This window comes from Denticeps clupeoides, chromosome 13 (genome assembly GCF_900700375.1).
Source record: "Denticeps clupeoides chromosome 13, fDenClu1.1, whole genome shotgun sequence".
NCBI lineage: Eukaryota > Metazoa > Chordata > Actinopteri > Clupeiformes > Denticipitidae > Denticeps > Denticeps clupeoides.
This window is the reverse complement of record NC_041719.1, coordinates 15752038-15764554: the sequence shown is the minus strand read 5'-3', so window position 1 is coordinate 15764554 and position 12517 is coordinate 15752038. Positions and strand designations below refer to the sequence as shown.

Here is a 12517-nt window from a genome sequence, read left to right as displayed (position 1 = left end):
TATAATAAACAAAAACCAACAGAACACAAAGGAAAACCGAAAAGCATTCAAAGAGCATCAGGAACGTGAGGGAGGACTGTAAAATATGTAAATATACATACACAGTGTAATCAACAAAGGCAAAAGACTTGTGCACACTCAGCACTGCGGCATCACATTTGTTTTTTTTAAATAGAAAAACATTTAAATATTACAATTCGATCACATCAGAACATGTTTTGTTATCAATAATCAACATTAATTGTTTTATATTATTTTAAATGATCCCTTTGCATGTGTGTGTGTGCATCAGTGGCTTCAAATGCTTCAAAGTTTTACTGATGTTCATGTTCACTGATACCATAACATGACCAGTTGGTCAGTTTTCCCTCTGAGGGCTCAGCTGTGGAAAGGATTTGGTGACCTAGAGACTCTGGAGCCAAATATTATGCAAATGACCTAATCTGATGTCAATAAATGTCAATTTATTGTGTTTGTGTTTGAACTGTTCCAACTTGGTCATGAATTTTCTTCTCCTCGTTTTCCCATGTTTCCTCATTGGATGCTTTTTCGTTATTTTCTGGTCCAGCATTCCAACTCAGAATAATAACTGGTCAATACCACAAAGAACAACAGGATTAATCATGTTCACCTCTTTGGTTTACCCAGAGTCCTCCAGGGGGATGTGGGACAACTGGCAGTGCACACAGCATCTACAGTTTCAGTAAAGTGCGTATTCTTTGTACGCTTGTCATATTAACATGGAGACCTTCAGGAAGGTTAATCTGACTCTGGAGATGTGGGGTCTTCATGGCAGGAGGTTTGTAGGTTTTGTTGTAGGTTTGTAGGTTTGTGAATGGTGCTCGACCCATTTTTTTAAATGAAGGGAAAGAAATGTAAATGTTTCTTTAAAATGTAAAGAAAATTAATGCCATTTTCTTCTGCTCACTTAAGTAGGAATGTTTTGAGTGCGAATACTGTGGCATCCCAATCCAGGCCAAAATCTATTGCTGCTGACAAAAGCAGTAAACTGTAAAGGCATTTGTGGTAAAAATGATATTTTCTCTGCTTATTTTAATGGAAATTAATTACTTAAAACAAAGTGGCATTTTTAAAAAGTGTTTTTATAAGACACATGCTGGCCCAAAAGGAGCATTTTTTTGTCTTTTTTTCCCCCAGTTCTAAACACGAACGGCTTCGGCCGGCGCCTGATTCGCTGCTTTCTAGTTTCTTTTACGAATCTGCCGTGCCAGCCATGGTCTGCTCTCCCTCTCTTCAGTGGCTGTCGGCAACCCCTTTCTCCCCCCCTCTGACGTTATTTTTAATGCCCGGTTCATTCGAGGTGACCCTCCCTTCTCCTCCCCTCTCTCTCTCTTTCTTTTTCTCCCTCCCATTCTCCCTCTCTCGCCGGCCTGGGCGCAGGCTGCCGATGAGCCTCGGTGAGACAGCTCCACTGAGGCTTGCGAGTTCAGCTGCCGTGCGAACCCAGCTGAAGGGGCTCGCGGGCGTGGAGCGACTCACGTTGCTTGATTTCATTCGTGAGTGAGCGCTTGACCCCGGGAAAGAATTTACATGCCCTCCCAACACACACACACACACACACACACACACACACCTCCTCCCTATTCTCTATCCAGCAGCCCTTTTCACTCCCCGATGCCCGTCTCCATGTCGTTCCTGTCAACCTGTTTCCAAAACATGTAACCCACCCGGCCCCACCCCACCATGCACCGCTCCGCCCATGGCCGTGACGGCTCGGCCCTAATGCTCCCTGACGTGGGGCTCCCAGCTCCGTCCTCCGCGGCCGCATCCCAGCACGCCCATCGTTATGCACTCCCATGGGAGGGAGAGGGGGCTTATGGGCCGGCAGTGACAGCTATCCCCTTTGTCATCCCAAAATCAACCCTGGGCCAGGACCAGGGGACCGGGGAGGCGTGCGAAGAGGCAGCATTAATGAACACGAGTACGCGGGTTGCCCGCTGCCACACAAAGGAGCGAGAGGAGCAGAGGATGCGGGAAAAAAAAAAAGAAAGAAAGCAATCGGGTAGCTGGCAGCCATGTCCCCAATGCATTCAGACAGACCCGATCTCCGTTAAACGCTCGCTGACCTATGTTGTTTGTTTGTGTGCATAATTAAGCTTCAGCAATTTAGTGTGGCTTTATAGTTTCCTTTATTTTTAGATTTTTTTTTGGCCACTTTAAAACCTGTCAAAACAATAAATGTTGCATTTTCTGGCTGGGTGAGGGGGAAGACACACACACACACACATTTCTATACATACTTACTGACACACACACACACATCATGTTTAAAGATGCGGGTTGGTAATAAAAATAGTGAAGCGGTGCAGATCATTTGTTGGAACTTAGTTTGCGACGGAGAAAGGCGTTTTTGAATTTGTACATATTTATTTCTGTTTTTTTTTTTTTTCACATCATTGTGGCGGCTGTGTCAGTTGTTCCTGAAAAACAAGGATGAATTGAATCCTCGGGAGTTGGCTGCATTTTTTTTTTCACCCCCTCCACACTCGCCACTATTTCTGGCTTGTAATTTGATCTTGTTTACACCGGCAAAAAAACAGTTTTTTCCCGTCGAAGCAACACTTCATACGGCCCCGGAATCTGGGCGGTGGGCTCTATTTGTTTACACACGCCGCGGAAAGATGCACTTTGTTTCTTAAAAGCGCATAAAGATGCACGCTCCCCCTTTCGGATAAAGAGTCGCGTTCCTCCTCCTGCCCGAGTGTGGAAAGTTCGGCCTCGCTCCCCGCGACCCCCTTTACACGCGGGATCTTTGATTTCCGGCGACGTGGGATCAAACTGGAAGCACACGTGTGCGCTGCCGTCGCCTTTCATGCGCCCTCCGTGTCTCAGCATGGGAAAACAAAGACGGTGAGACGGGACACGCCGAATCCCAGCCGCTCTGCCACTCAAAACATCCTCCGTCGCCAAACAACAGGCATCTCGCTGCCACCGCAAATACATTAGGAATCAATTATTTATGGAGCGGAGTCGAGAGTCGCTTTAATCTTTCCCTTTTATCCAATTAAACTGCATAACCATTCCGAGCTTCCCCCAGCTCGCTCGCTCTGTGTGTCTCGTTTTTCTTTCTTCTTTTCGGGAAAAAATGAGAGCGACTTTGGATATGAGCAAGAGAACAGACGCTTCTGAGGGACGGCGAGTGAAACATGGAAGAAAAGTGTATAAAGTGTAAATGAACTTCTGGAAGAAGCCACTTCAAGTTGTAATGTTGAGGGGACGCCGGTGCTCCCCGGGCTGGAGGACACCGGGGAGTGTCCCGGACTTTAATGTCCTCAGACGGAGACAGAACTCCTTAAAAATGAACCACACTACCAAAAAAAGTGTGTAGAGTGGAAAATAGCCTCCATTTTCTCATTGTCTGGGCAGTGGTCGTATGTACGGGATATTCTGAGGTTAGATTAAGTATTGGCCCGAATCTGCTCCTCAGGAATTCCCTCTGTTCTCCTGAAGACTGCTGGGCTGGACTTTACATAAGAGACACACTACTTAAGAATTTGTGTCGAAAGCGGAAGGTTATGCATCTTATGTAACGTGGCGTCCACGCCCCCTCCCCTTCACCCCGGGCCAGGCCCACTCCTCACAGAAATGTCAGCCAACGCCCCTGGGAATGTCACGACCTGGTGTGTAACCTTGTGCTGCGGGACACAGGCAGTGGACAGGGGGACCATTCACTCACTCACTCACACACACACACACACACACACACACACACACACATGCACACAAACTCCAGAGGCCTCAGTTGTAGATTAGCTGTAGAGGACAGCAAAAATAAACTTCTAATATTACTTAAAAGCAAGGTATTTATTAGTATTCCAGTTTAATTTAAGAGGAGTAAATTATTCCAACGTTTCAAACTAAAAAAAAACTAAAATTGTTCATTAAAAAAATTCTTCAAAACAGGTGTTTTAAGAACTAAATTACATTTGAAGTTTAAAGCTTTTAATGAACATGACACGGCTGACACGGATATGGTCACTGATACAGGGAACGTTCCGTGTCCAGAGAATACTGTTAACCATTAGTGTAGTTTTAACACTTGATATTGCATAGACAAAGTGGAAAGTTGAGATTGTTAGCATTTTCATTGCAACACACACACACACACACTTGCTCTGGCACACAATAATAAGGCACGGTTCTGAGGTGCCATGGCGATCACGGGCCCTCGGAGAGGAAGAAGGATTTCCGAGAGGCTTTTTCCTTTTTATCCTCCCCGGCATTCGTCAGGAAGGAGGGGGGGGGCGGGCTCCTGAGAGAGCGCCACTGTTTGGCTCTCTCATCCCCTCTGCTTAGGATAGCCTGTGATCTGAAGCCACTAATAGGCTCTCCACCTCTCCCTCCCCCTTCTCCCTGAGCCCCTTTCCCAGCTCCTCTGAAGTGATTACCTCAGCCTGTGATTCCGCCGACACCCACGCGTCCCTCCCCGCGAGACGCGCCGCATCCGCGCTGTTTAATCTGGCCCGCCGCGAGCCGCGGCGCGCCGGAGGTAACCAATGGATGGGGGCCTGCGAACATGAAACCGGAGAGCTGCTTTTGTGTGCGTTTGTACCTGTGCATATGTACACCTGTCAGCGGGCGTGTGAACAAATCACCCTGGATTAGGGGGTGCATGGAAATGAATTTGGCTCAGCACCCACTGGGAAGAGAGGTGCCATGAAACGAGTTGACCTTTCACCCCGTGCAGTGCCACCGTGGGCCGCCAATGAAGTGAAAGCTCGCCCTCGGCGCATCGTTTCTCCTCAACAAAACTTTTCTTTTTCAGCTCAGTCGTCTAAAACCCTGGAATATAGTGCGTGATTACAAAGCAATTAAGGCGGCGCGAGGACGAGGTGAGCGCTCGCTGCCGCTTTGATATGGAATCACAGGCACGGAAAGCGGCTGACTGTTGTGATGATCGCGCAGTCAGATAGCGGCGCATCTCACCGGTTCGTTTTCCTCGGCTTTTTTGTCTGTGACACGCTTGAACTGCGGTAGTTGGAGTCGACGGAAAGTCAATCATCACTAAAACAGGCTCAAACGAAGCAAAAAAAGGAGAGAGAGAGAGCGGGCGAGAGTAAAAGAGCACAAAAGAGAGGAACTACTGAGCTAAACTTGAATTAATTCACAATATCACACATTTCCTTCCTTCTCTTTTTCAAGATCCTATCTGTCTTCAGATGTGTAAGAAAGAAAAAAAGAACACTCGTAAGATATCGTTCTGAACCCTATTATTGCCAGATACTGCTAATTAAATTGCTGGCGTCATTAATTGGGTTGAAGTTATCTTTTGCATTGAGCTGGAGACATCTTAAACTCAATTAAAGATATCTTCAACTCAATTAAAGATATCCAAATGGCGTGTCCAACAATACGCAATCGGGTTCCTTTTCGGAGCAACTGTATCAGCTCGGTCAGCCCCCCGACATAAAGGAACAGCTCCGCCAGAAAAAGTTTTCCCCCTTTTTTAAAAAGAAAAACCACATTTTTGATGCCATGTCGGACGCGTAAGACTTTTTCTTATGTGGGTAGCATTGCGGTTTGTACCCCCTATTGTAACGGTTTAATCCCGTCACTCAGATTAAGTGCTTGGATTAAAGGAGAGGAAAGGAGCGCAGCGAAGGGAGTGGCTGCTCGCTGTTCCATTAACCTTAATTGTGCTCTTTGTGGTGTACATAGCGGGGGTTTATGGGATATTCTTCTGTGGCTCCACTGTCACACGCAGCAGGTGACACATTAGTAGCCCGATTGCCACGCGAGCCGACAGATTGGATGCTTTCCACACACACACACACACACACACACACACACTAATACACACCGGTCATTGGTGACGGGGGATGAAAGTGTGTTTATTCCACATTAAAGGATTGACCCTATTAGACGCCTCCGATTTCTTCAATTGTAGGTCAGCTGATCCCCTTATCCCTTTTTAAAGGCACAGGAAATAAAGGAAATGGGAGAAAAAAATCAAAGCGGAATAAAGGGGTAAATTCCCGTGAGGCGCTATCGACCTAACTTTAAAAGTACTCCTGACGTCCCTTTTTTTCCTCTCGTTTTTTTTTTTTTTTTTTTGACATTGAAGAAAGTTTTCATTTGTGGCGATGGGTGCAGCGGCGATAAGGAGATAAGCAGCGGCGACAGGCTGAGGGTCGCTCTGTCATGTTTAATTAAGCCGACTACCTTTTCACCCGGAGAGGCGGCGCTTCACTTCCGACCCGCCGTAATGAGAGCATCTCCCACTGAGCCCCTCTGCAAAAACACCCCACGGTCCAGATGATTAAGTGGCGTTTTCCGCTGCGCCGTACCGCCCTTTTAAGGACGTCCGGCCGGGCCTAATCCTGCGAGGGAAATTGAAATCGGGAATTTGCTTATCACCTTTCGGTCTTTCATTTTATTCCTGTTGGCGGGGTGTGGGTTGTGGAGGAGAGTCTGAGTTGTGCTGTTGCCCGCAGGTCGCTGCTCTAGCTGTGGGGAGAACGTGGTGGGCGAGGGCACAGGCTGCACCGCCATGGAGCAGGTGTTCCATGTGGACTGCTTCATCTGCATGACCTGCAGCGGCAAGCTGCGCGGGAAACCCTTCTACGCCGTGGACAAGAAGGCCTACTGCGAACCCTGCTACATAGTGAGTTAACAACCCCGCTGCACGCACACACATATTTACTTACACAAGCTTCAATCCCCACTTCAAAAGTTAAAGATTTAACTCATATTTTCACTTTCTGAGACATAGTCACATTGCACAATTTACATTAGTTTTATACAGGCCCACCAATCAGTGATGCTCCTGTGAATCGAAACAGAATGGTTTCATCAAAGAATAATGGGTGGTAGTAGCCCAGTGGGTAAGAGACTCGCCTATAAATGAGCACAAAGTCACAGGTTCAAACCCCACTTATTACCACAGTGTTGTGGTAGTAAGTCCTGCCTTCCTGTCCCTGTAACTACTGAATGTTAGAATCCTTGGATAAGGGCATCTGGTAAATGCCATAAATGTAACGGCAGTCACTTACAAAAGCATTTTATTAATCTCTCTAGATAAAAGTAATTTTCACATCTGCACATTATTATCTTACTACACATTTTCATCAGCTTTTTAGACACGTTCGTGTTACACACAAAAAATGTCTTATTTGCTTAATAACTTTTACTTTTCCACAGTCTGCATTTTGTATTGTGTTGATAAATGAGGTCCATAGTTAAACACACAGATGCTCAAAAAGCACAGATTTAATACACAGGAGGACACACACACACACACACACAAATGCCAATATAGTAAGTAAGCATGTTGTCTTCCCTGATTGTGTATTTTGCTTTATACTACCCTGTAGACTAATGTCATCATCTTTTTAACTCGACTTGTGCAGAACACACACATTTCATGTGCCCACTAAGGAACACGTAGCAGGTGTGGTGGCCTCTACCCTCATCATGGCGGTGGACCAGTTAACTTGAAAAGCTGACATCACAAAGCCAACATTTGTATATATTTGACCTGTGACCTTCACTTCTATTGCTATCTGTCAGCAGTCAGCCATTTCTAAACAACATTCATCGCTGGTAAATTGATCAAGTCAGGGGTGTTTGTGTCAATATTCTTATTATCTCATCAAGGACCAGTAACCCAAATCACTGGTCCAGACTGGTGGACAGAATGTACAGTCCTCCACTCCCGACGTCACAACGGGATGGTTATTTTTTACCAATCCCTGCTGAAGATTTCCATTATCTCTCCCACAATCTGCCAGTTGGATGATATACTTCACACTTGTTTGCAAAGAAGTTAATTCCAAAGGCATAAAGATCACACAAAAAGTCGCCCCGGCATGCAAATGGATTTCTCTGTTTCAGTCGCATCGCTCCATCAAGAGGTAGTGATCTGATAAGAGTTCAAAACCAGATAAATCACACTTGAGATGCTAAGCAAGTTTTAAAATCACATTAGAGCTCCAGATGGGATTACTTTCCTTTGTAGATTTTAAAAGCAAGTAATGAATGGCCCTTTTACACATGCACGCACGCACACACACACACACACACACACACACACACACACATTCTCTCATTCTCTTTCTCTAACTTGACTTCCTTCCCTTCTCAGTGGCAAAGATGTCATTTTAAAAGTAAAACAAAATTATCCAGGACTTTCTGGTTTACCCAGAAAAAAAAAGAAAAACGGAACAGTCCCAGTATGAACGTCTGGGTTCTGCCAGGCGATGCAATGCAAAAATTTTCTAAAGTGCCTTACGAAACTCTTCCCCGCTGTGACTAATGAGATTTCCTGTACTTTTTGTGTTGCACAACATGAACAGCGTGCTGGACCACCACAGCTTTATTCCCGGCCTTTAAATAATTAGAAATAACTGGCGGAAACACATGCACATGTACGTTCTGTCTGTTTCAATCGTCCCTGAGCATCAGAATTGCGCTTGCAGTGTGTCAGGGTTGTGCGTCGACAGGGAGGCGTCAGGAGTGGTGACATCACAGGTGACCCTGGGTCTTCCTCTCAAAGACATTCAAAGGCCAGCGCATTGTCACAAGTGACAGCCCACGGGTCAATTCACACTGGTTTGGCAAAATCAGACCACGTCCCTTTCTTCTCAACCCAGACCAAACGTCCGCCACAAAAATCCCACAGACCCAAAAATAAAATAGTTATTTTTTTTCCGTAAATGTCTGGTGTTTCTGGAAGCGAGCAGAATTCCTCGGACTACACACTGTTGCATCACATTTTATTTTATTGGTGGTTAGCACGCACCAGTGCACTTCCTCCCTGAAAGGCCTTCTTCATGTACTGATGTAAGCACTATTAAATTCATGTTCTCCTTTTGTTTTACCAAAAAAGTGGCCCACTTCTTCAAATGGCGAGTGAATCTTTATTCTGTCCAGGCATGCATAAACTGTTCCAGTAATACACAATTCATGCCTTACCGGAATGCCCTGCCGGTAATTTAAATAGCGACCTTAAATAGCCGCTATATTTTTATCATTTTTTTTTATACTTTGTTGAAGTGCAGGCTGTGGTTTGGGGAGCATGATGTCACCTGCATAAAAAAACACCCCGCATGGGAGAGCCGACTCCCAGGTGACTGTTTAACTCCTCAACGCTGCAGGAAATGGGACTTTTGGGAAAATTTCTTTCATTCTAACTTAAAGAATTATTTATTTAAATGCACTGAATGACAATACTGAAATATTTCCTATACAAAACAAGCGATCAGGAAAAAGTGCCGCCCCTTTATTTTTTTTGTGTGTGTGTGAATAAGCACGGGACCGGGTTCAGGAGTGAGTTGTGAGCTCGGTCTGTTCCACCAGGATCTGAAAGCACATAACCTCACACAGCAAACATTTACGTTTACAGCATCTGTCAGACACCCTTATCCAGAGCGACTTACAATCAGTAGCCTGCACAAACAGAAGGTGTTTGAAGGTGCAGAAGGACTTCCCCAATGCTCTCACCTCTTCTGCACTGGTTACTGGATGGAACAGAGATTTACCACCTAAAACCCATGGTGGATTGAAACACGCTGCAGTTGTTAGGTAACTAATGGCTTGTTTGGATGGTTGGTTTAACATGTGGATATTTCTGTCTCCCTTTAACCTTTGGCCAGAAAGCTCCAGAGGTTCACGCTGGGGAAGCACATAAACACACATGACGAAATCATCAGGTACATGCGTAAGAGCATTACGTCCCCGCTACCTTGGTAACAGGGTGCGAAAGAACATTAATAAAAATTGCACCAATTATTTTCCCGGAAGATTCCCTGAATGTTTCGGTTCTGCACGAACCAACACACTCGGCCAGAGTGAGATTAAAGCACAGCGGTGAAATGGTTTTAGAGGGAAGAAGTGCTCCTGCATGCAGCCGCTTCATTTGTCAGGAGCTCCTGTATACAGGTGGACGTAAAAGTGCCATGCAACACCGCATCAGCATTTCCGGCCGCCACCCTTAAATCAGCATCATCCATCTGCACTCACTGTGATTGTAGTTGTCTCTTCTCTGGAAGTTTTCCAACTTGGATACACGCAGCAGAGAGGGCCGGGATAATTTAAGAACTTTATTTATGCATTTCATCAGCATAAATGTTCTTCTGGCACAAGATCAAAAGGACGGATGAAAAAAAAATCTGAATTTCTTAATGAAAGTAATTTCTTCTTCTTTTATTCCCCATCCTCAGGGTCATACGCCTCTGTACGATTAGAGAAGGAATGCGAGGCTTCAGTCTCCACAGGGACGTGCCGGTCCCGAGCGAGATAGGGGCGAAAACGTGAAATTGAGCTGCAAGATGGTCTAGGAATCTCGGAAGAGTCGTGGAACACGAGTGACATGCTGTTTGTTGATTTATTTATTTATGTTTTCTCATCTTACACAGCGCTTTGCACAGACTCCAGGGGCAACCCACTGACACGAATCACAGCTGTCTCACTTTCCATCACACTCTGCGCGCTCAGATATCAATAAACTTGCCCGGAGTTGTGCCGAATTAGCCAACAGTGGCAGAACACACACCTGCTACTTGCAGTGCACATGATACATGTGTTTCCATGATGTTTGTCATTTTGACCCCTCAGTTATGCATGTATGATGTCCTGGAATGTTCAAGCGTAAGGATATGGGTAACTTTGTCAGGTTCCATGCTGTAGGATATACTGTGTGTGTGCACATCATAAGCATCTGTTCTGCTGGGAGGTAACACCCCTCTTTTAATGCATCCTGCCACACTGTAAAAAGCAAGTTTTTTCTTCAAATTCTCCAGATTTCAATCTAATCAAGCATCTGAGGTAGAAATGTGCTGAAATTGTACTGTGGTGGCTTGTGTGTGTACATCTACCCTGCTACACCGCAAAGATGAAATTCATAATCAAGTGACAACTACGTATAACACTCGGTATTGGAATAAATGTGGAGTATTTGAGTGTTCCTGTACTGTACTGGCAGCTCAGGTAGTTGATTTCAGGAGAGCCATGCGGTCATCATCAATCATCTTTCAATAATCTAAGACTTCCACAGTTTATTAGTCTTCAGTCTGATAGAATCAAAGTAATTTTTTGGAGGTTTTTGCAGTCCAGTGATTTTTGTCTATTGTACCAGGACATCTGTGGCTTCTTTGCGTATTTTCTGTCACCACCGTCATTATAAGTCACCCGCTTTCGCATCTTTAATCCTGTTGGTTATCTGTAGGTGTTCCTTTTTCCTGCCCGGCTGCATTAGCCACTGCCTGGGCTGTTCATCCTCATGCCTAATGAAAAGGCTTCTTCTGCATGCATCCATCTGTAAACCCGTAGTCAAGTTAATCCTATTTCTAGTTCTGGAAGAGCTCTCTCTGCCCATTGGTTTTCTCCGAAAAAGGACCACAGTTCATTGTATCTGGTCCGGATTAAAGTTAATCCTTGACATTTAGGGGTTTTGAGTGAATCAATGCAACAATAATCAGAAGGATGAGTTTATATTTCAGTTTTCCTGCTGTGATTGTGGGGATGCGCCCAGTTCTCTTTCTCTGTAATGACTTGAATACAATGTTTATACTAATTTAATCTCTGGGGTTTAAGGTAGATCTGTAGAGGAGTGCATTCAGGGTGCAAAGGGCAAAGAAAGTTCAATTGTCCCTTTTGGTCCCTGTTGAAAACATTTTTGTCTGCTTCCTAGAGCTAAATTAAACAGAATAGCGTGGGAGTTTAGTTGATTTTGGTGTCCTGTCTTAATTTTAGTGTTAGTGTAGTCTTTGTGTCAAGCTGTCATTTTAGGTTTTATTAGTCTTAATTACGTCCGTACTCGTTTAAGTCTAGTCAAGTTTCAGTCGACTTTTGTACTTTAGTCTATTTTTTGTTAATGTAATTCTATTTAACCCAGTCAATAGAGTACAAGTACCTAGTAGAATAGATCAGAACAAACTTTTTAGTCAAGCCCATTTCAAGGGTTTCTAATTATTATATTATTGTTACCTTATACTCATTTTTTTAACCACACGTTTTCTTTTCTTTTCTTTTCCACTTCATCATATAGAAAGTGCGTCCAAAGGTTGCTTGATCTTTTTCTTCCAGCCATATGCTGGTCTGAAATCTAAATAATGGTGTCTAAATAAGTGACGTCATCTGTGCATCTGATTGAGAGACACAGGAAACAGAAAGACTGTAAAATAATAACACAACAAAATAAAAGGAAATAACATCTCACATCGTTTTGGTCACCAAAAGTGAAGAGATATTTTACTCACTTTTTTTTTTAAGGGATATTTTTCATCAACAATATTACATGAAATATTTTGTTATAGTTATTGTCACATGACCAGGGAGGCCATGTGCTGTATAAATAAGGCCAAACTATATCACTCTTACCCTGATCGACCTACCGGCACCAGACTGGCCAAAGTCACTTCCTTGACTCAGGTGGAGATGATGCTGGGGTTACATTTTCAGCTGGGCACCATGGTGATGTGTTTGAGAATAGATAATGTGTGTGGATGTAATTTATGTTTTTCCTGTTAAGGAGTGTGGTAGCTGATTAGAACCACAC

The 12517-nt window shown here is 44.4% G+C and overlaps 1 protein-coding gene across 5 annotated transcripts in view; it reads left to right on the top strand.

Moving 5' to 3' along the window:
- Positions 1-12517, top strand: part of lpp (LIM domain containing preferred translocation partner in lipoma) — a 174573-nt gene that overhangs the window by 150525 nt on the left and 11531 nt on the right. For all 5 annotated transcript variants that reach the window (XM_029001839.1, XM_029001838.1, XM_029001840.1 and 2 more), the window contains one exon: positions 6456-6625. In XM_029001839.1, the coding sequence (XP_028857672.1) occupies positions 6456-6625 (170 nt within the window). The remainder of the gene's footprint in view (positions 1-6455; positions 6626-12517) is intronic.